Source organism: Lissotriton vulgaris, chromosome 12 (genome assembly GCF_964263255.1).
Source record: "Lissotriton vulgaris chromosome 12, aLisVul1.2, whole genome shotgun sequence".
In the NCBI taxonomy this organism is placed as follows: domain Eukaryota; kingdom Metazoa; phylum Chordata; class Amphibia; order Caudata; family Salamandridae; genus Lissotriton; species Lissotriton vulgaris.
In genome coordinates, this window is record NC_141700.1 from 392,381,905 (window position 1) to 392,405,621 (window position 23,717).

Below are 23,717 nucleotides of genomic sequence, written 5' to 3' on the forward strand. Positions count from 1 at the left end.
ACCCCACCCCCGAGAGTCTGGTTATCCAGGCCTCTAACTCCCGGACCGCATTCCCGACGGCTCCCCCCGATCGGGAATCCAAGAGGTACGAGGCCTACGGCAAGAAGGTCTTCTCGTCCCTCAGCTTAGGACTGCGGTCTACTAACACTGCATGCCTCTTGGGCCGTTACACCCACTCTCTGTGGGAAACGGTGGCGGAAGTGCTGCCAGAGTGTCCGTTGGAGGTACGGGCCAAACTCGGCCAAGCCCTAGTGGAGGGCCGGGACGCAGCGAAGTATTCAATCAGGTGCGGACTGGATACTACTGACTCGCTGGGCAGAGCGATGGCTACGACGGTGGCGATACGACGCCACGCCTGGCTGAGATCCGCCAACTTCTCGGCAGACATCCAGAATACACTCATGGACATGCCGTTCGATGGCCGTCGCCTCTTTGGCGACAAGGCAGACCACGCGCTTGAGCGCTTTAAGGACTCCAGGGCTACGGCCAAGTCCTTGGGCCTCTCGGCCCCGCGCCAGCAAATGGGTGCCTTTCGCTCCTTTCGTGGCCAAGGAAGGGGCGTCCCCACACGTGCCGCCAGCCACTCACCGCAAACTGTCGTCCAGCGCGGCGGCGGCCGTGGAAACCGCCGTGGAGGCGGTCGGGGGAACAAGCGGAGCCAGTCCACACCTGCCCCCGCAGCATCCGCCTCTAAACCCTCCTAGTCCGTGCTTTTCGGCCCATGTGATGCCAGTGGGAGGCAGGGTTCGCCATCACCACTCTCACTGGCGCACAGTCACTTCGGACAGGTGGGTGCTGCAGATCGTCCGAAGGGGCTACTCCCTCCCCTTCGAGACGACCCCTCAAGCCATGCCACCGCAACACCACCGCGTATCGGGGGATCACTTGCGGCTCCTGCAGGAGGAAGTTTCGGCCCTCTTGGCCAAGGGGGCCATCGAGCGCGTTCCTGGGCCAGAAGTAGGTCATGGTTGCTACTCCCACTACTTCCTGGTACCCAAGAAGGGCAAAGGGGGCCTACGCCCTATCTTGGATCTGAGGAACGTCAACGGCTTCCTCCGGAAGGGGAAGTTCAAAATGCTGACACTTGGTCAGGTCTTGGCTGCCCTAGACCCAGGAGACTGGATGGTAGCGTTGGACTTGCAGGACGCATATTTCCACATCCCCGTCCTGCCGGCCCACCGGCGTTACCTGCGGTTCACGGTAGGCCTCGAGCACTTTCAGTTTACCGTGCTCCCCTTCGGCCTTACCAGCGCCCCACGGGTGTTCACGAAGGTGATGGCGGTGGTCGCAGCTCACCTGCGCAGGTTAGGGGTATCAGTCTTCCCCTACCTAGACGACTGGTTGTTGAAGGCGGGCTCGCCCCAGGCAGTCGTCAGCCACCTCCAGACTACGGCGGATCTCCTGCACCAGCTGGGATTTTCCATCAATGTGGCGAAGTCACACCTGTGCCCTTCTCAGAAGCTCCTTTTCATCGGAGCGGTTCTCGACTCTGCGCAGTTTCGGGTTTACCCGCCCGAACAGCGGGTCCGGGATATACAGGCTCTGATTCCGGTCTTCCGGCCGTTATCCCGGGTTTCGGTCAGGTTGACGCTACGGCTTCTGGGGCTGATGGCCTCCTGCATCCTTCTGGTGCATCACGCACGGTGGCGGATGCGGGCTCTGCAGTGGGACCTGAAGTTTCAGTGGGCCCAGCACCGGGGCAACCTGTCCGACCATGTCCTCATCTCGGAGGGCACTGCGAGACAGCTGGAGTGGTGGCTCACGGACCGCGATTGGGTCAACGGCAGATCCCTCTCCCTTCCCCAACCGGAGCACGTAGTTGTGACGGACGCGTCCCTCCAGGCCTGGGGAGGCCACTTGGGAGAGGCGGAGATCAGAGGACTCTGGTCTCCGGCGGAGTCCCGGCTCCATATCAATCTGTTGGAGCTGCGGGCGATTCGTCTGGCACTGAAAGCATTCCTCCCGTCTGTCCGAGGGAGTGCAGTGCAGGTGTTCACAGACAACACCACCGCCATGTGGTACTGCAACAAACAGGGCGGGGTGGGGTCGTGGACCCTTTGCCAGGAGGCTCTGCGTCTCTGGCAATGGCTGGAACATCAGGGTGTGACTCTGGTGGTTCAACACCTGGCAGGTTCTCTGAACGCCAGGGCGGACGAACTCAGCCGTCGGTGCTCGACGGATCACGAATGGCGTCTGCACTCGGACGTGGCGCAAGGCCTCTTTCTGCGATGGGGAGAGCCTTGGTTAGATCTATTCGCCACCGAAGAGAACGCGCAATGTCATCAGTTCTGCGCGTTGGAATTTCCAAGGCGGCACTCGCTCGGAGACGCTTTTCGTCGCGAGTGGAGCTGCGGTCTTTTGTACGCCTTTCCGCCTATAGCTCTTCTGCCCAGAGTGCTGAAGAAGATCAAGCGCGACCGGGCACAAGTCATCCTTGTGGCTCCGGACTGGGCACGAAGGTAATGGTATCCCGAGCTACTCAGCATGTCAGTCGATCCCCCGATTCGTCTGCCTCTTCAGGAGGACCTTCTGTCGCAGCAGCAGGGGACGGTCCTCCACCCGAACCTGTCCAGTCTCCACCTCCATGCTTGGAGATTGAGCGACGACAGTTGAGGCCATTTGACTTGCCTCCTGAGGTTTGCAACATCATTCTGGCAGCCAGGCGTCCCTCCACAAAAACGGTATACGCCTGCAGGTGTAACAGATTTGTGGCATGGTGCACAGCAAAGGCTGTGGATCCCCTCAATGCCCCTCTCTCTGAGGTTCTTCTATTCCTTCTTTCTCTTGCCCAGCAGGGCTCTGCTCTGGGCACTATCAAGGGCTATCTTTCGGCTCTTTCAGCCTTTCTGAGGCTGCCTGACCAGCCTTCTTTGTTCAAGTCCCCTATGGTAAACAGATTCCTGAAGGGCATCACTCATACCTTTCCTCCTGTTCCTTTCGTGATGCCTCAGTGGGACTTGAACCTGGTTCTAACATTTCTGATGTGCGCTCCCTTTGAGCCACTTCATAACTGTCCGCTTCGCCTTCTTTCTCGGAAGACTGCCATTCCTGGTAGCCATCACCTCTGCCAGGAAAGTGAGTGAGCTCCAGGCTCTCTCTTGTAAGCCTCCTTTCCTTTCAGTCCATCCGGACAAGGTTGTTTTGAGGACTAGGCCCTCCTTCTTGCCTAAGGTGGTCACGGCCTTCCACATTGGGCAGTCCATCACATTGCCCACCTTCTTTCCGCCTCCGCACCCCTCGAGGGAGGAGGAGAGGCTCCACCGTCTGGGCCCAAAACGTGCGCTCTCGTTCTATTTGGATCGCACACGTCAGTTCCGGGTGGATCATCAACTCTTTGTTGGGTACGCGGGCGCTAAGAAAGGGAAAGCGGTGCACAAGAGGACCATCTCTCGATGGATTATCATGTGCATCCAGGCGTGTTACTCCTTGGCTAAGAAGGAACCCCTTTGTTGGGCTGAGGGCTCATTCCACTCGAGCCACGGCCACTACATCTGCCCTGGGCCGAGGTGTGCCCTTGCAGGACATTTGTCAGGCAGCTACGTGGGCCTCGTTGCACACGTTTGCTAGGCACTACTGCCTGGACAGTCATGTCCGGAGGGATGGCTACTTTGGCCGGTTTTTGTCATGGCTCTGCGCTTCTGGCACGGAAAAGCTGTGGCTAAGAACTGACGTCAGCACGCGGAGGCTGCGTCTAAGTACTCCGACGACGTCATCACGGCGCCCACGACGCCGACGACGGCCTCGGAGCTGCAGACGACGCCTACCGACGCGCAAGGGTACTGCTACGCAAAACTTTCCGGACCCAGTCTGACGCCTGGGGATATTCTAAGGTAAGGAATCTATCACTAACTAATGTCTCTTACAGATATATCGTTACACAAGTACTAACTTGTGCATTTGAGGGCTGGGAAGTTCCTAGTGTTTTTTTTAGGTAGCAATACATCGTTTTTTGAAAAAGGGTAAACCCCCTGATCAGCCTGGCTCTTAATGCCCCATCAGCCTTCTAAATAACAATTATAAGATCTTGGCCAGGATAATTTCTTGCAGAATAACTCCTCTCGCTCAAGAAATAGTCTATTTGGATCAATCGGGATTTTGACCAGGGTGGACTATTTCTACAAATCCCAACTTTCTCCTTCGAGCGATAGGCTTCTGTGCAAATAGCAAAACTAAGGCAGCTATTATAATGATAGACGCGGAAAAAGCATTTGATCTAGTTCACTGGGAGTTCCTGTTTGCTACCCTGACTAGATTTGGGTTTCCATTGAAGCTGGTGAAAATGCTTAGTCAATCTTTATGACCATGCCCAAGCTTAGGTCATGATAAACTCACGCTTGGCAGGAACTATATTAGGCAGTCTGGGCACTTGCCAAGGTTGTCCGATCTAGCTGTTGCTTTTGCACTTTTTATTGAGCCGCTGGCCTTATCTCTTCGACATTGTCTTCATATTGTACCTCCTATTGCAGGTGCTCCAACATTGGAATTACTTGTAGACAACTTGACTGTGTTTCTGCATGCTGATCAGCCCAACATTAAAGAGCTTTTGATAAAATCTAATTTTTTTCTGAATTGGGGGTGGAGGGTATAGAAGTAACCACTCTAAATTATATATGTTGTTATTTAATAGCCCCAACAATGTATTTCCAAGCGAATTACTGTCTCAGATCTATGCATCTCGATCCCATTAGATATTTAGGTATTTTTATATCCCACAACTTTTCCAATCTTTATCATCTTATTTATTTCCCCACGTTAGCGAAAGCCCAGAAACTACTGCAGCTCCCTCTCCATCCATTATTGAGCAAATAGCATTAATTAAAATGATGATTTTACCTCTTTTTCTTTTTTCTAATGTGATCATAAAAGTCCCTCAGAAATGTTTTGTTGAAATTGATCATATGTTGCATCATTTTATTTGGGCTGGCAAAAAGCCCCGTACGAAGCTCAAAAGTCTACTGCTATCAATTGACGGTGGTGGATTAGCAACTCTTCCTTTTAAGAAGTATTTTCAGGCCTCTGTTTTAGAATGGTGTGTGCGGGCAGCTTCCTCTAAAACCTACGTGAATAACCTTTATTTGAATTGTATGCTAAATGAAGTGGTTATTAAGCTTTCCCCCTTTCTCAAAATCTCAAAACTGCTGTAACCTTCTAGGTGTAAATTTCCAATGACAGGCGCCTGGAGATTTAGCCTTCTGAAGGAAGCATATGTTTTCCCTCCGTTTTATCCAGATCTGCCATTGAAGGATTGTGAGGGCTAGGTGTACATGTAGGAAAAGTGTGTATTCAGAGTTGGGATATACCAGGAATCAAACACCTCAAAGATTTACTAGTGGCAGGAACTATGAGATCCTGGAGGCAGCTTCAGAAAAACAATTCGGCAATTTCGAATCTGATGTTTTTCTCATATTCTCAATTATATTACCTTCATGAAAGCCAGCCCTGGGATGATCCACCACCTTCTGTAATCTAGGAGTTCTATGTTGCAGGGCTTGTTGGAGAGGGTAAATGGTATGACATCCTTTTGAAACAACTGTACCCCAGGATAGTGCCTGCTGCATTAGAGAAAACTGCGACATGTACTGGCTGCCGAATTGAGCCCTCAGCCTGGAATTCATATAACCCATGGGCTCACAAAGCAATCAGAGGAGCTAATTTTAAGCGGATGGCTTTCTATACAATATGAATGCTAAACTATATGCTAGCAAACTGCAGAAGATGTTTCCATCTGTGTCAGGAACCTGTTTTAGATGCGAGGCTGAGATGGGCGACTGGCTTCACAAAAACTTTACATGCCCAGTACTTTGCGTTTTTTGAAGTAGGGCATTTCAGTGGTTAGGGACAAAGCTTAGGATCCCAGAGGCACCGAAACCTATGGGAGTTCTTTTTGAGATATGCAATCTCATTAACCTGCTGACTCATGAGAAACAGCTCTGTTTTATTGCGTCCTTGTTGTCCAAATCTCTGGTTTTACAAAAATGGAAATCAAGAGAAGTTCCCTCTTTAGAGCAATGGTTATCCAAGATGCGTCAGGTTAAAGCACGAGAAGAATTCTATGGTTTGCGACTTGGGGCAGCTCTGAAATTTCAGAGAGCATGGTAGGGGGAATCCTGGTGGATTAGTACTTGATGAATGGTCTTTATTTACTTGGGGGTTTGATCCTTCTAGGGTCTTTGTGGAGCTTAAGGGGGCCTGTTAAGTAGTTAATTAATTAAGAAAGAGGCTTTAGAAGCTTCTGTTTATGTTTTTAAGATTTTTTGTACTTAATTGATTTGGTAACCCTGTGTAAATTACATGAATTTATCTTTAATATTTCTTACATCTCAGATTATAACTTCGCTCAGTATGTATTTATGAATGACATTATGTAACACTCAATTTTATCTGGTTCATTCTGGTGGGAAGGAAAAATGTATTCTTTCCCATGTATTCACCTGCTTTTTCTTTTGTGATCTATACCTGCACGGAAAAAATACAATTTGTAAAAAGGGCAAGTTATTTTTGGGGACTACTGGTCCGTTTTGTTGAGATGACAAAGAACAGGTGTTCCGTTCACTCAGAAAATGAATAAGCAATAAAGATTTATTTAAATCTTGTTATTATTTTGTCACATTACCTCTGGGTTCAAAGATAGTCGTCAAATGTCAGCGTATGTCTTCTTTGCCGCTTACTTTATCCTGGAGATTGTATTTACTTTTCTTTCTTCGACTGTACAGTTAGAGGCTTTTTTAAAGTGAATTGTACAACGAATGTGAAATGGAAGCCTGTAGGATCTCAGTTTTGTTTTCCTAACGCACAATATTTAAATAGCTTGTAAATGACCTCTACAAATATTTCACAATTTAGTTCAGTAGTTAGGAAAGCACATTTGTTTGTATTTTTGTGTGATGTAAAACAGTTTTATTAGGATGAAAATAAATCAAAACACTTTACTTGGGGATGTGCAAATGATAAATATGTTTGGTGAAACCCAATTTCCACACATTATTGTTTATACACTATATCAGTAAAACTGCATGTTAGTGGGAACGTTTGTTGCTATTTCAATGGAAAATGTGCTGTTTGTATATGACAGTGTGCTACTACATCATGCTTGGTAATATATTTATTAAAAATAGGTATTCGAACATGAACTGAGAAACATTACTGCCTCATCCCTGATGACAATGCTGTTAGTGATCTAAGAGGCAAGCCAGGGGCAATGTGTACCCTATATGTGGGTAAGAAGTCTAATAAATCGAACAATATATATTTGAAGGTGCTCTTTTATGTGGTAATGAAGAAAAAGATTACTCTTTAAAATAACATATTTGCATAGGATCATACAATTTGAGACCAGTTTATGGGTCAAGTACATTACCGTTAAGTCGAGTAGATTATTAAATTCACTAGACCTATTTGTCTGGCAACATTTTTATGATGTTTTGAGGCCTGACCCTCCACAAAGAGTGTTACCGAACTTAGGTAACCTATTCATGAGGGCCTCTTCTCTTTCCTCTTTCAGTTAAACATGTCTGCCAGTTTATCTTTGAGCCGGACAAGGATCATCAGCCTCCTAAATATTCTTCCTTATATCCTCTATTTTTTAATCTAAATTTAAGGCAATTAAAATATCCAATTGGGGGAACCTTGTTGTATTTCTCCCAGTTGCCTCCAAAAGCTTTTCCAGAAATCCCTTAAAATCTGATTTCTCTTTCCCTTATGGCAATCAAAGTATCTGGAGGCAGAATGCTGTCGTGGTTCTCCACTGGTTCAGTACAGCTAATCGTTCTCATTTTTTGTTTATCAGCTTGCTGTTCAGTTGCCTAATATCTTATGCCTCAAAGATCCACAAAAATGATCTTATAAGGTTTTATCTGGAGTAGCCCTCAGTCTTATTTACCATCATTGACGGTTTCTTGATGTCTTTATTCAGCATGTGCAGGTTTACATTCATCCCCTCTGTAGTGTTTTACATTTTTAGAAGAATTTCTAAGCTTATATTTTTGGAAGGTGATGAAACCTGTATAACGTTTATTCACGAACAGCAAGGAGGTTCAGCAGTGATCTGCAGAATTTAGTGCTGGGAATTAGGGGTAGTCCAAAAGTGTGAACCATATTGTTACCTTTACCCATAATTTCAGACATGCAGCCCCTATTGTAAGCTGTCACTCTCCCAGCACCCCTGCCCACACCTCTCTGACTCATATATGGATGCCACTACTAAAACAGTAACTGATGTAGGTTGTCCGACCTCACGATGGTGCTTACTCTGCGATTGGTGCTCCTGTTTGCCCTTCTCCATGTGCTTAAGCATCCCAGCCTGACTGAAATCTGGCAGACACCACTAAAACAATGCCAAGGAAGAAGTCAGCCACACTGCAGCAGGTGCTCCCATGTGTCCTGCTACCAATTTGATATAGGCCGGGATCACTGAAGTCATCCTGCCTACCCAACTGCTGCCTCCCGTATGAGGTTGCTTGTGCTCTAGCAGTCCATACTTGACCATCAGCGCTGGGTCAGCAGTATGCTGCTGTGGAAGGAGTTAAGTTGCATTGCAAGTGGGATATGGCTAGGTGTCCCCCTCAGTATCTTTATCTCCTCGAGTCAGCTGGGCTGTCATCACTGCAGTTGAGTGCTTGTGGGATCAGTTGCAGCTAGCATTTCATTCCTTATGGTGTGCCATTATTTCAGTAATGCAGCAAATCTCCACATCATCCTCCCAGCCTTGAGCCTCCTAGCGAATCCCCAATTGTACACTGCCTCCAAGCCACACCTCCAACAATGTTTCCCATCTTGAGATATCTCCAACGATTAAGTCTCTAACTTTGATCTCACACCTTTTGCGTTAGTCTTCACAAGGCTTTTCTGTGCTTTTCTCACCATTGGAGTCTTTCCTCTGGTCCTTAAACGTGATTAGTACTCCGATTATAAAGAAATCTGATCTTGATTCTCACAGTTTCTAGTTATAGACCGGCCCATCTTGTGCTGTTGTGTACCTAATATGTTTAATTGCCTGTTCCTAATTCACATTGGATTCAGAAAAAATGACTGTTTCCACTGTGAAATAACTAACATTTTGTTAAAGGGTTCTTTACCGTCAAAGTAGCTTCACTGCCAATTTTCAGGTGAAAATCTGTGGAGACTATTTAATGCAGTTGAACAACCCTGTGCTCGCTTTATTTTACAGCAGTCTCCCTGTCAGTCTCCAAATCAATGCAGTGTCCAAATCAGCCTCCTAGTACACTTGTTTCAAGAAATCTTTTTAAATGTCTTACCCGTCTCAGAAAAATCATCCAATTGTTGCTGCTGTTATGTCCGATCTTCAGTATTGAAACCGCCTCTCTATTTGGCTCCCGAATAAAAATCAAACCCAATACTTCAGTGTATTCAGAAGTGAGCAGGTTATGTCCTTTTTGGACTAACATTCTATGTTTACTCTACAACAACACTGATGTTCTTTTACTTGGTCCCTAATAGAGATTCCTTGTTTCTAAATCTTATGCTTTGTTCACAAAGCCTTGCATGGTGGCTCAAAATATTGCCACAACAACTCATTCTTGCTGTCAAAATCGACTTGTTATTTGGATAGCACTATAACAAATTGGTGAAAGATCCCTTCATGTTTAAGCCTGCTCACTTTGGGGGTCCTTAATTATCAATTCAAACATGAAAATGATTTTCTCACGTTTAGAAAATCCTTAAATACCCATTTGTTAAATATTACCTTTGATTTTCAGCCTCTTTTGATTTCTAGATGTTTCTCTACCTGACCCTGTTGCCTTCTGGTCACATGCATATAAGACTGACTTTAACCTTCATCATCCTAGGACTGGACATCGCTGAATTACTTAAGGCTTCTGGACCCGGGACCACACCAGCAATCACCATTGCTTGCTGGTTCTTTGATTGTTCTCCAACATTATAACTTTGATCACTTCTTACCATTTGTCTACCTAAAAGACCTCCAAGTGGTTTGCAGCACATTACAAAAACCCAATAAATAAAAATAAATATAAATACAGTAAATACTTAAAGAAAGATGACTAAAATTATATTTAGAAAACAAAATTAATATAGTCTCCATTGGCCCGGGAGGAAGAAAAACATCATGAACATTCTGTGGCAGTAATGTGAAACTGGTAGCAAGTTCAATCAATTTAGATGGACAAAGAAACCACGCTTAATAATTGTTTAATTATAATAACTATGCAGATAGGAGCTTACCTATAACTGAAGTTATGCAGTGAAATTGGTGGTCATGACAGGTACACTACAATTGTTGTCCTTCTAGAGCTTGATAATTGGTTTTGCTTTTTGTTGATGTGTGGATAGTCTAGTGTTGTCCTTGTTTGACTGTAGAGAAGGTTCTTGTGAAAAGTCATGATGGCGTGAAAAGAAAAGGTGATAAGCACGGACTACAGATCAGTTTTGCAGAACTCAAACAAGTGATCTGACAGGAGTAGATATTGACGCACTCGAGTACAACATGAGTGCTGATCGTTTCATGTCAAACTGAGTTTTTGTGGTCATTTTTTGGTGAAGAAAATCGTAATGGATGAGTTTAATTTTTTATGCTGTAAATTTGCAGCAAGTGTGGTTTAAATGATTGTAAATAAGTTTGATTGGAGGGGGTTGAGCAACATTATTACTGAGTTTGTAACAAAGTAAATTTTCCTTTTTGAGAATATGGTTTTATGTTTGGATATAGAAATACTCTTGTACAGTTGGGGGTTAAGTGATATTTTGTATCTTCTCCAGACTCCCTCAATCTATTTGATTAGAGCTTTTTAGTTAATTGATTAATATACCAATAACCGAATCTCATATTTTGCAACTTAACCCCATATCTGGACAGTGGGGTTTTTCTGCACTGGCCTATACCTCTTTGTTCTGGCATTTTGACAGAGGAGCTTTGTCGTGTTTACAGCATTCTCATTTCGTCCGACTGATGCTAAAGTTGTGTAGATTTGCTAGTTCTGCTTAAAGCAAATAAATCATAATATGGCTAATTCTACTTAATGATATTGATGTGCCCAAGACAAAAAACTGAACTAATGAGGATGAATTACAGTTCTAAGTACGCGAACACTACAGATTACTCTCTTTCTTATAATAATAATTTTAAAAGAAACAGTTAGTTTGGTAGTATTTGGGAGAGGTGATATTACATTTTCTGACATGGAGTGCATGTCATTAATTTTAGTTTGTGACCACAAATATTCTTTTGCTTTGGAATACAACCATGAAAGTAAAAATTCTGAATAATTCAAACAAGTAACTTTAATTAACTTATCTTTACAGCATTTGGAGGATACTTAAGTGAAGTGGTAGAAGACAATACACCCCCAAGAATGGAAAAGGATGGTTTGGAGGTAATGATAGGAAAGAAGAAAGGAATTCAGGGTCACTACAACTCGTGTTACCTAGATTCTACTTTGTTTTGGTAAGTTAACATAAAAAACGTGATCCTTAACAGTTTTTATATGAGTTGGAGGAGGGGTAGGCCGAGGTTTCAATGGAAAGGTTTCATGGTGATTTACATGTGCACTGAATGATTTAGGCACATTCCCACCTGTATTTACTGGTAGAGGTGGATGTAACCCACATTTATTTCTGTTTACATGAGCATATTAAACGTTTCTGGACTTTGCAACCACATATGTAGCAGTGAAAGGGTTGTCAACCTGCACGTACAATTCTGCAGGAGGCACAGACAACTATGGATTTCCATATTCCCCACAGGTCCACACAGGACAACATACACTTTTATGGACTATAAAGCATCCAGGAAAGTGCTGCCGCAGCTTTCTAATTAGCCCCCTGCACTGAACCTGCATGGTTTTAACTTATATAAAAATTATGATTGGTGAAAATGGGGCTATTCAGATTTGCGGACCTAACAATAGGTTCAACTCGTATAGTCGCCCTTCAACCACAGAAAATTGGTCCCTGTGCTCAAATCATTTTGATTAGCTGTTGGAAAGCCAATTAAACTTCTTGATACCACCCATTTGTAACTAGACCAGTATTGAGGGCCAGGGAGGCAGGGGTGTCAAGTACTAGCGAGTGCCCAATGCACAAGTGCAATGCAAATCCAGTGCTACGAAATTTGTGCGCTGAAAGCTCTAATACCGACAGGTAGATAGATTCCATTAGATTCACGTTCCAAGAAAAAGGAAATTCTGATAGCATTAGTTCAATAGTGCTAAAATAAGGACATTTTATTGGAGTTTCTCTCTGTACCTCACATTGAACTGAGAGTTCTGGTGTAGTTTGTTAGGCTTGGAGTGTTTGGAGCAGCATGTAAGAATGACATAAGCTTGTGGTGACTGCAAAGGGGTGTGAGGATAGGAACACAAGCAGTATGTGGAAACTAATTAGAGTTGCAACAAGGGTTTAGTTAGGTCCAGTATTTAGGAAGAGTGGAAACATTTGTAGTGCCTTGATGGAAGTAAGGGAGTTGTTAGCAGCGATATCTGCTAGTTTTCATATTTGGTGTCATATGTTAGGCACGACGGGTGTCCGGCAGATATGGTGTGGTGGCAAGTATCCATCAATAAGACTTGTAGTTGTAAGCAAAGGAAAGTGAATATGGGGTCTTATGCAGTGTATGTACAAACCAATCTGCTATGGTGGTGTAGGGTTTCTTTGAGTCTAGCACTTGTGAAAAGCCAGTTCTTTATTTCTCTTCTGACCTCCAGATTGTTGATAGGCTTTGTTCTTCTTGTATTCTACAGTTTGCATGTCTGTACCACAAAGGAGCGATCATGTAAGTGGAGTGTGTTGTAGGTAGGATTGTCAGTTAAGGAGTTATACATTATCTAAGGTTTCTCCTTAGATTATATAAACTGGGTTTGGATTGTGTGAAGTTATGCCCCTTCCAATGGATTGTCCAATGTGCAATGGACAGAGCTTTGAACAATAATCTTCTCCCTACTGCTAACAAATGAAGAGCTTTGAGGGCTGTAGTAATGTGTTCTTGTCTATTTCATTTATTGACTTGTTTGGCTGTGTGTTCTCGATTCTTTATAACTTGCAAATTTGTTTTCTATGGGGTGCAGTTGGAGGCTCCATTTTTATAGTCTAAAGTGGAATATCACTAGTGGTAAATAAGCATGTATCCTGTGCTGTAGACCTGCCTGTGAAGATACCAATATATATTCTCATTGCATTGAAAATGTCTCTGTTCGCTTTATTGATTTGAGATTCAAGACAAAGCTTTGACTCCCTGATCACTCCAAGGTTTTTGACTCTGCTTGACATTTTAGCAGCTGTCTGTTTTTGAGGGGCCAGTAAGATATGGAGTTATGAGTTTGCCACAGTTCGCAGTTGAGAATTTCACTTTTCGAGGAGTTTACTTTGAGGTGGCTCAGTAGCATCCTTTGTTCAATCACTATTAGATATTTGCTCAAGCCAGATTTGTTGATGTGAGAAGGGTTTACACATAGAAGGAGAACTGAGGATCATTAGCATAGTTCTAGCAAGTGATATTAAATGATTTCAAAAGATCAGGAGGAGGAGCTGGGCATTCATTGAAAAGTAGGGCAGAAATTGTTGTTCTATGTGGGACGCTTACTTGTGTGTTGTTGGATTGGGGCTTAAACAATGGTAAGGACACATTCGATATTTATCATTAAAGTCATATCTATTTCTGCAAAATTCCAGAAATACATATATCAGCCAGTCCCTTGTGGTTAGAATTTGGTGGTCAGAAGTAAAGCTGCCCCTCTAGAAATTAAAACCGATTACTTGAGGTTGTCCCAAATAGATATTAGTCCAGAATCTGTGTTTTTTCCATCCCCGAAGCCATTCTGTTGATGGAATATTACGCTGGGTAGTTAGAAGTATGTGGTCTGGGAGAAGGCTCCAATTTCAATATGTTTACCCAAGAAATGTCTATTTGTTATTGTTCTGTAGCTTGCTGGTTTAGCCTGGTCAAGTCTTTGTTTCTTTAGCACAGGTTTAATTAAAGATGTTTTCAATTTGCTGTTTACAGGGGAATAATGATCTCCCATGCTGGAATAGCAACAGGTGATTGTACGAGACTTGCTATGAAGACTTGTGGGACACCCCCGCGCCGCACGGCCACCAGCTGCTGCGTGTGCCCCATCGCCTTGCCCTCTGCCTCGCTGCCTGCCTCGCTGCCGGTTGTCTCGGCTGTTGTTTGTTTTGGTTTTTGCCTTGTTTTGTTCGCCATTTGTGCCTGTTTTTCTGTTATATTTTCTGCCTGTGTTAGCGTTGTGTTCTCCATTTGTGCCTGTATTTTAATCTTTTTGTGCCCGTGTTAGCGTTTTCCTTCCTGTTTGCCCGCCTACCTCGCCGCCCTCCGCCTTCCCTCCCCGCTCCCCGCTCTCCCGCCACCACCGCTGACCCCGCCCCTTTTTTCCTTCTGTTCCCTCCCCGCTCCCGCCTCCCAGCTGCTCCCCCCACCCGCGCACTTGGCCTTATATGGCGACCGTGCGACGCAGGTGAGTGTGACCCACTTGTGGGACACCCCCGCGCCGCACGGCCACCAGCTGCTGCGTGTGCCCCATCGCCTTGCCCTCTGCCTCGCTGCCTGCCTCGCTGCCGGTTGTCTCGGCTGTTGTTTGTTTTGGTTTTTGCCTTGTTTTGTTCGCCATTTGTGCCTGTTTTTCTGTTATATTTTCTGCCCGTGTTAGCGTTGTGTTCTCCATTTGTGCCTGTATTTTAATCTTTTTGTGCCCGTGTTAGCGTTTTCCTTCCTGTTTGCCCGCCTACCTCGCCGCCCTCCGCCTTCCCTCCCCGCTCCCCGCTCCCGCCACCACCGCTGACCCCGCCCCTTTTTCCCTTCTGTTCCCTCCCCGCTCCCGCCTCCCAGCTGCTCCGCCCACCCGCGCACTTCGCCTTATATGGTGACCGTGCGAACGCGCAGCGGTCACGCGCAGCGGGCGTGCCGATTGTGCGCCGAAGGCGCGCCAAAGGTAAGCCCGTCTATGCCCGTCCGCGCCTGGACCGCGCCTAGTGTCAGGACCCCTGGCCCACGAGGACCCCGACCGACCCGCCTGACGTACACCGCCGCCACCCTCACCGCACTCAACACCGGCCGAGTCCCGGGATGCTGCCGAGCCACCCCACGACGCATCCACGGACCCTTCAGCTGCAACACCTGCAAGTTCACCTGCATCAGGACCTGCCGGACACCAGCACCCGCCAAGCCGAGCACCAGCAGCAACCACCTCAAGTGCATCCTGCCCAACACCCGCTCCGTCCACAGACACGCCATCGAACTCTGGAACCTCCTCGACACCACAGCCCCTGACGTTGCCTTCATCACGGAGACCTGGATGAACGCCTCCTCAGCGCCCGACATCGCCATCGCCATCCCAGAAGGATGCAAGATCACCCGGACGGACCGCAACACCAACCAGGTGGGAGGAGGCATCGCCATCATCCACAAGAACACCATCCGCATCACGACCAGCACCGACAACACCCCACCCTCCGCCGAACATCTGCACTTCCAGATCCACACCGACCCGAAGACCACCCTCAGAGGCACCCTGATCTACCGACCTCCGGGACCACGCACTCAATTCAGCGAGGACATCGCCGACTTCGTCAGCCCGCACGCCCTCCCCTCCGCTGACTACATCCTCCTGGGGGACTTCAACTTCCACCTGGAGAACAACAACGACTGCAACACCAGCACCCTGCTCGACAACCTCGCCAACCTTGGACTCAAGCAGCTGGTGTCCTCCCCCACCCACCTCGCCGGACACACACTCGACGCCATCTTCTCATCCAGCAAAGACATCGCCTTCAGCCACGCCACAGAACTCCACTGGACGGATCACAGATGCATCCACTTCACCTTCAGAAGAACGACGACCCACCACCACCAGCAACAGGTTGCCCGAAGAAGCTGGAACAAGATCACAGCCGACCAGCTCGCCGCCTCCCTGAGCCAGCACCCTCCGGCCAGCTCAGCGAACCCCAGCCAGGCCGCCGACAACCTCACGAAGTGGATCAGCAACTGCGCAGACGAACTCGCCCCACTAAGGACCCCACCCAGCAGACCCGGCAGTAAGAGAGCCCCATGGTTCACAGACGAACTCAAGAGCTCCAAGAAGAACTGCCGAGCCCTCGAGAAAGCCTGGAGAAGGGAACCCACGCCGGACAACAGGACCACCCTCAAGCTCGCCACCCGGAAACACCACCAACTGATCCGCATCGCCAAGAAAACGGCTTTCAAAAACCGACTAGACAACAACGCACACAACTGCAAGGAACTCTTCAACATCGTGAAAGAGCTCTCCAACCCCAACGATGGAAACAACGACATCACCCCTTCGCAAGACCTCTGCAACTCCCTCGCTTCCTACTTCCACAACAAGATCGCAGACATACACGACAGCTTCAGCACTCAACCGACGCACGCCACGACCGCAGGACCTCCACCCACCACCACCCTCCGCGCCTGGACCCCGGTCAACACCGAAGACACCGTCCACACGATGAACTCCGTCCACTCCGGATCCCCAACCGACCCCTGCCCTCACCACGTCTTCAACAAAGCCGACGCTGTCATCGCACCCCACCTGCGGGACATCATCAACACCTCATTCGACACCGCCACCTTCCCCGAGAGCTGGAAGCACGCCGAACTCAGCGCTCTACTGAAGAAACCTACAGCAGACCCCACCGAACTCAAGAATTACCGCCCCATCTCGCTCCTCCCGTTTCCAGCCAAAGTCATCGAGAAGACCGTCAACAAACAGCTGGCCACCTTCCTCGAGACGAATGGATCCCTCGACCCATCGCAGTCCGGTTTCCGTGCCAACCACAGCACCGAGACCGCCCTCATCGCCGCCACCGACGACATCCGAGCCCTGATGGACAACGGGGAAACAGCGGCCCTCATCCTCCTAGACCTCTCCGCGGCTTTCGACACGGTCTGCCACCGCACCCTAGTGCAGCGCCTCAGCAACGTCGGAATCCAGGAGAAGGCGCTGGAATGGATCGTCTCCTTTCTCGACGGAAGAACACAAAGAGTCCGCCTACCACCGTACAAGTCAGAGGCCACCAAAGTCATCTGCGGCGTCCCTCAAGGATCCTCACTGAGCCCGACTCTCTTCAACGTCTACATGAGCCCCCTCGCGGCCATCGCACGCCAACACAACCTCAACATAATCTCCTACGCCGACGACACCCAGCTGATCCTCTCCCTGACCAACGACCCCGCCACCGCCAGAGCCAACCTGCACGAAGGGATGAGAGAGGTAGCCGAGTGGATGACGACGAGCCGCCTGAAGCTGAACACAGATAAGACGATGGTCCTCATCCTGGGCTCCTCGCCCTCCGCCTGGGACAACTCCTGGTGGCCCCCCGCCCTGGGCACCGCACCCAAACCGACGGACCACGCACGCAACCTGGGTTTCATCCTGGACTCCTCCCTCTCCATGACCAGGCAAGTCAACGCCGTCTCCTCGTCATGCTTCAACATCCTGCGCATGCTGCGGAAGATCTTCTGGTGGATCCCCACAGAGACCAGGAAGACCGTCACCCAGGCCCTCGTCACCAGCCGACTGGACTACGGCAACGCACTCTACGCCGGAACCCCCGCCAAGATCCAGAAGAGGCTCCAGCGCATCCAGAACGCCTCAGCCAGACTCATCCTCGACATCCCACGACACAGCCACATCTCCGGACACCTAAGAGACCTGCACTGGCTCCCGGTCAACAAGAGAATCACCTTCCGCCTCCTTACCCACGCACACAAAGCTCTCCACGACCAAGGCCCGAGCTACCTCAACAACCGAATCAACTTCTACGCTCCCAAACGCCAACTCCGATCCGCCAGCCACGCCCTCGCCGCCGTCCCACGCATCCGCAGAGCCACTACAGGAGGAAGGTCCTTCTCCTACCTGGCCGCCAAGACCTGGAACTCCCTCCCGGCCGACCTGCGCCTGACCCAAGACCACCTCTCCTTCAGGAAGAAGCTCAAGACCTGGCTGTTCGAGCAGTAGCGGCACCCCCCCCCCCCCCCCCCCCCCAAAGTGCCTCGAGACCCTACGGGTAGGTAGCGCGCTCTATAAATGTCTTTGATTGGTTTGGAGGACATGCAACTTTTTAAGGAACCTGACAAGATTGTGCCTTTGATTGGTTCGCTAAATTACTTTTCAGCTACTGGGATAAATATGCACAGTAGGGGTTGTGTATTCTGGGTATACAGCTTAGTTGTAGAAGTACTAACTGGAAATTGCGCTTGCCTTTGAGTTGAAGTATAATTCAATCGCAGCATCTTTTTCGGGGGAGTGTGTTGCAAATATATGACAGTTCTGGAGCGTATTTTGCTCATTTTAGCCTTGGTACGAAATTCTTTGAATATTTTGAAGAGCTCTTTGGTCGTTAGTGCATGTAGTGTGAATAATGTCGTTTTGCCTTTTGGAGCAAACTTCTGTCGATTTTGTATTGCCTTTGGAGTTGCTTTTTATCATGAAGGGTGTGTATTTTCCGTCTTTCTTTCCAGGCACCAAGTTTCTCTCTCTTTTGCATCATTGTTGTACCATACAGCCTTCCTTTTGTGGGCTTATAGTTGTGTTTTTAAAGGTATCGCCGTATCAGAAGCTTCGGTTAGCCAAATGTGAAACAATTTTACTGGTGTTATCATTTCAGAGGGAAAGGAAGTAGAGCTTTGCTTGTAGTGAGTTTAGTTCAGAATTCTATGGCAGGACCAGAGGCTTCGGATTATGCCTTCTTCCTTCGCTTTATTCTTACGCACAGCAGCAAGAAACAACAATAACAAATTACATTTCCCATGAACACTTGGGAAAGCAAAACAATCTTATCGGGAGTCCTTCGTCTGTGACTGCACTCTGGCCAGCTCCCATCATGCACTGCTGCTGTTTCCTCTTCCTCTTTATTCGCTGCTCAGCAGCAAGTTAAGTCGATTTTTGCCTTTCTCCTGGCGTTTTGGGGATTTTCTATGCTTCATTGCTCTGTTAGGGTTGAGCGCTTGTGTGTGCCTTTACTTTCAGATTCCCTGGTAATTGCGGGACGCTTTATGCGTGCCTAACGCGATTTTGACCCCAGCAAGCAGCGCGGTGTGGTCCTCCTGCCGCTAGGGGAGACTTCGATCTCTCTGGTCAGCGCGAGTTTCACCACAGAAAGGCGCGATTTTTCGAGCTCGCTGCCCTCAGGGAGCTGTGCTGCCTTCTGCCACCCGGTGTGACACCCTGAGGGGTCGGTTTGCCCGTTTTTCGCACAGTTGAACGTCCTGGTGGGTCTGTATTGTGATCGCCTGACACCCTGCGGTGTCGCAATTTGTGCTACCTTCAGGGGTGTTGTGGGACACTGTCCCGGGTGGTTGCCCTAAAATTGGGAAAGGCTGGAGTGTCCCCAGGGCTTTTGCCCATACATTGTGCGTCTGTGAGCTACCCACATTGGTCTGGGCTCCCTCCCAGCGTTAATTTTGTGCCTGTTAGGGCTCATTTAAATTCCACTGCCTGGAGCTCTTGAGTACCTGCTGAGCCTAAGTTACCTCATTATGCAGGGAGAGCAGGGCCAGTACCAAGAGGAGGACCCTCTTGATCACATCCCTGGGATGACGACTTTTATCAAGCGGTGGACGATTCTATTTATAAAGCGGTAGATGAGGCCATGGTCCCCCCTGGAGCAGCGCCTCACAGCACGTTTGGATGAGGCTTATGTGAAGTTGGTGGCCCTTATTCCCTCTCAGGCCCCCTCCCCCACCCCCCTCCCTCTTCTCTTCCTAGCAAGAAGCCCTGCTCTGAAGGGATTGATGTTGAGGCATTTGCGCTTTTAAAAAGCGCGTTTGCGGCGCAAGAGCCTCCCCAGCCGGCTCAGTTGCCCCCAGTTGACATTTTCTCTCCTACTCCTAGGACCGCTTCTCCTGACCCTCCGGACGATGGAGACTCTCCAGATACGGGTGAGGAAGCATGTTCCTCTAGGTCTTGGCTCCCAGCTTCAACTCCAGCCCCTGCTGGGACGTCTGATTTGTTGGACCCGGATGACATTGTCCACCCTCGGTCTTTGGACTGGGTCCCCGGGGACAAGGTAACCCACTATGTTGCGAGCTGCCTGCATAAGCCTGTTGATAAGAACGCTTGCAACCGCCTTAGGGCGGAGTGCCTACGCCCCACCTTATAAGGCTAAGTGTCGTTGAAGCCTGACATAGATCAGAAGATGGTGACTTTTCTAGCAAAATTTATCAGGGACCCTAAGAAGGGAATAGATCGCTCATGGCGTAACTGCCAAGATAAATTGCTAGACGCTGTAGGGCCAATGACCAAGATATTGGACATGGCTGAAAAAGCCAAGGTGTTGGGGGATCTTATATCCGCGGAGGTTCTCTCTAACTGGGCGCAGAGGGCGATTGTGTTCCTCTGGAATTCCAACTGCTGCGCGTTTCTTCGGAGGCTGGTGCTGTGGCGCAAGGGGGCCTTTTTGGGGACCCCTTCGTCAAGGAACTCGGCAAGTTTGTGGCAACTTTTACCTCCCTTGACAGGGCGCAGTCCAATAGTCCAATATCAAAAAGGTCTTTACCCTTCGTATTTTCGAAAGGTCTGGACGTGGCAGGGGCCGCTCGTTCGGCCGTGGCAACAGCTCCGATCGGGGGTAAGGCTCTGGCCGTGGGTAGTTCCAGGATAATGCCCGCTTCAATAGCTTCTACCCGACAAGAGGACAGAGGTTCCGTGGCCGAGGAGGCCAGAGAGGCCAGCAGTAAGGTGCTGGAAGAGGTGAGTGTTCTGCCCTCAGCGAGTTTGCAGGTGGGGGAGGCGCTTGGCGCAGTACTTCCCGGCTTGCGTTTCCCTCACAAACGATGCTTGGGTGTTGCAGATGGTCCAGGGCTTCCAGTTGGAGTTTCATGGCCGCCCATTTCAACCTCAGCGCCCCGGCCCCATTTCTTACTCGCAGCGAGATGCAGACTTAGTGCACGAAGAGGACTTCTCCCTCCTCCAAAAAGGGGCGATTTGTTGCGCGTGCGAGCACCCAGGTGGTTTCCTCAGCAATCTCTTCTTGGTCGACAAGGTCGACGGTGGCCGTCCGCCAGTCATCAATTTAACAGAATTCAACGAGTGGCTGGTGTACCGCCATTTTAAAATGGAGGGCATACACCTTCTTCGGGATGTGTTGCGTCTGTCAGACTGGATGGTCAGACTCGACCTGAAGGACGCATACCTGACAGGTCCTATATTTCCCCCCCATTGGCGTTTTCTGCAATTCAAATGGGACGGTCAGGTTTTCGAGTTCACCACACTCCCTCTTGGGCTCTCCTTCGCTCCGTGGTGCTTCACAAAGGTCCTGCGGCCGGAAGTGGAGTTTCTGCGGGCGCGGGTGGAAGGATGATTGTTTACCTGGACGACATGCTGTTTTTGGACCAATGTCCCGAACGGCTTTCGTTTCAGTTTCACACGGCTGTCAACCTCCTTCAGGGGTTGGGGTTTGTTATCAACGAGAAGAAGTCCCTCCTAGTTCCGGTTCAATGTGCAACCTTTTTGGGGTTCAATATAGACTCCATGGCCTCCACCCTGAGTCTTCCCGCCAAGAAAATAGCAAAGATCAGGCACGAGCTACGTTAGACCCTGGCAAAGCCTCAAATATCTCTCCGGCAGTTGGCACGGTTGGTCGGCCTGCTTTCATCATCGATTCAGGCCATATTCCCAGGACCCTTGCATTACCGAGCCATTCAATGCCTGAAAGCGTACCACCTCAGGCAAAGCCTAACGTACTCTCAACTGATTCCACTGTCGGAGGAGATGAGGGACAAAATGAGATGGTGGCTTACGCACATGGAGGCCTGGAATGGCCGTGCGATATTCGGTTCGGCCCCAGACATTGTGATAGAGTCGGATGCCAGTCATTCCAGTTGGGGGCCAGATGCGGAGAGTTTTCCACTGGTGGTGCCTGGTCCACTCACGAGCAGTCTTTACACATCAATTGCTTGGAGTTTCTTGCGGGGTCCTTTGCTGTGCAATGCTGGATGAAAGACAGGGTGCAGTTGTGTGTCTTCCTCAGGATGGACAATATATCAACCACCTGGGGGGTACCAAATCCAGAATGCTGGCGAATCTGGCAAGGGAGTTCTGGCACTTTTGTCTGGATCACCAGGTATCAGTCACAGTGGAGTAGCTACCGGGGAAGGATAACAAGGTGGCCCGTCACCTTCTGGATGCCAGTGTGTGGAAGTTGGATCCTCAGGTGTTCTTCCTGCTGTCGGAGAAATGGGGGCCCTTCTCAGTGGACCTGTTTGCGTCGCGCCTGGGCCATCAACTTCCGAGGTTCTTCATCTGATGCCCGGATCCCTTGACGGAAGCAACAGATGCTTTCCTGCAGCAGTAGTCGGGGGAACAGAGGTATGCGTTTCCCCCGTTCTCCATGATAACGCGAGTGTCGGCGCTCTTGAGGCGCCAGTCGGCGGAAGTGCTGTTGATCACGCCATGGTGGAGGTCTCGTTTGGTTTCCGGTTCTTATGGAACTTTCTTGGGATTTTTCAATCCTATTCCCCCACTCTCCTCCCATTCTGCTCAATCCCGACCTGGTTCCCCATCGGCTGGTCCAGGAGGGATCTCTGAGGCTGAAGGCCTGGAGGATCTCCGGTGTCGCTGGATGCTCACAGGACTTTCGGGAAAGACTGAGGACCTGCTCTCCAAAGCATGGGCGGATAGCACGACGAGGAGATATAGGTCAGCCTGGCATCGATGGCGTAGTTCGTGTGTGCGACGGGGTTTTGATCCCGTGGGGGCAGATATAGTCCACATCCTTAATTTTCTGGCGAGTTTGGCTGTGGAGGGTCTGGCGTATAGGTCTATTATTACCTTCCGTTCGGCGATCTCGGCTGGTCACATGGTGGTGCAGGGTTCCCCGGTAGTGGAGCACCCCTTGGTGTGCAGGCTCCTAGGAGGAATTCGCCTTTAGCTTCCCCCGGAGCCACGTTATTCAGTCCTTTTGGATGTGAACAGAGTTTAGAAACTTATTCTGTCATGGCAACCGAATAGGTTTCTTTCTCGGAAGGAAATAACGGCCAAATTGGCAATACTGCTGTGCCTGGTATCCTGCAGGCGTGTTTCAGATGTGCGAGCATTAGATATCTCTGCCAGAGTGTTCACACCGGACGGAGTGTCCTTCACAGTAAGTATAAGAACTAAATCCCATACAAGGGTTATCTCTTATCCGGCTTTTCCGGACTCCCTGAAATTGTGTGTAGTGCAATGCCTTCGTGCTTATGATGAAATTACTGATGACTCCTGCCCTCTGGGCGAAAGACAACTGCTCATTGCGTTGCGCAGGCCGTACAAAGCAGTTTCCTCCCCAACCATAGCCAGTTGAATGCGTTGGGTTATGCAGGAGGCGGGGATTGATACTAAGCAATTCGGTGCTCATTCTGCCAGAGGGGCGATGGCCTCTAAAGCTTTTGCCCTAGGGGCACGTCTGGAGGATCTGATGCGGGCGGCCGATTGTTCCTCGGATTCCACCTTTGAGGTTCTATTTCAAGCCGGTGTTAGACGTGGCAAGGCTAGTTGTCAACAAGCTTTGAACTGGCATAATCCGAAGCCTCCAGTCCTGCAATAGAATGGAAATTTGCCTAGCCTTGGTGCTGGTAAGTTCCAATTCTATTAAGGACTCGGAGTAAACCATTCATGGGGTTTTTTTTTCTGCTTATTTATGACTATTGATGGTTTGCACTGTTTTCTCTCCATGCAACATATTTTGCTGGTTGAGGTGCTGCCTCTTTTGCTGGAAACGACGGTCCCAAA

The 23,717-nt window shown here is 48.9% G+C and overlaps 1 protein-coding gene across 7 annotated transcripts in view; it reads left to right on the forward strand.

Annotated features, from left to right (window-relative positions):
• Positions 1-23,717, forward strand: part of CYLD (CYLD lysine 63 deubiquitinase) — a 516,546-nt gene that overhangs the window by 313,032 nt on the left and 179,797 nt on the right. For all 7 annotated transcript variants that reach the window (XM_086945164.1, XM_086945166.1, XM_086945167.1 and 4 more), the window contains exon 9: positions 11,281-11,422. In XM_086945164.1, the coding sequence (XP_086801290.1) occupies positions 11,281-11,422 (142 nt within the window). The remainder of the gene's footprint in view (positions 1-11,280; positions 11,423-23,717) is intronic.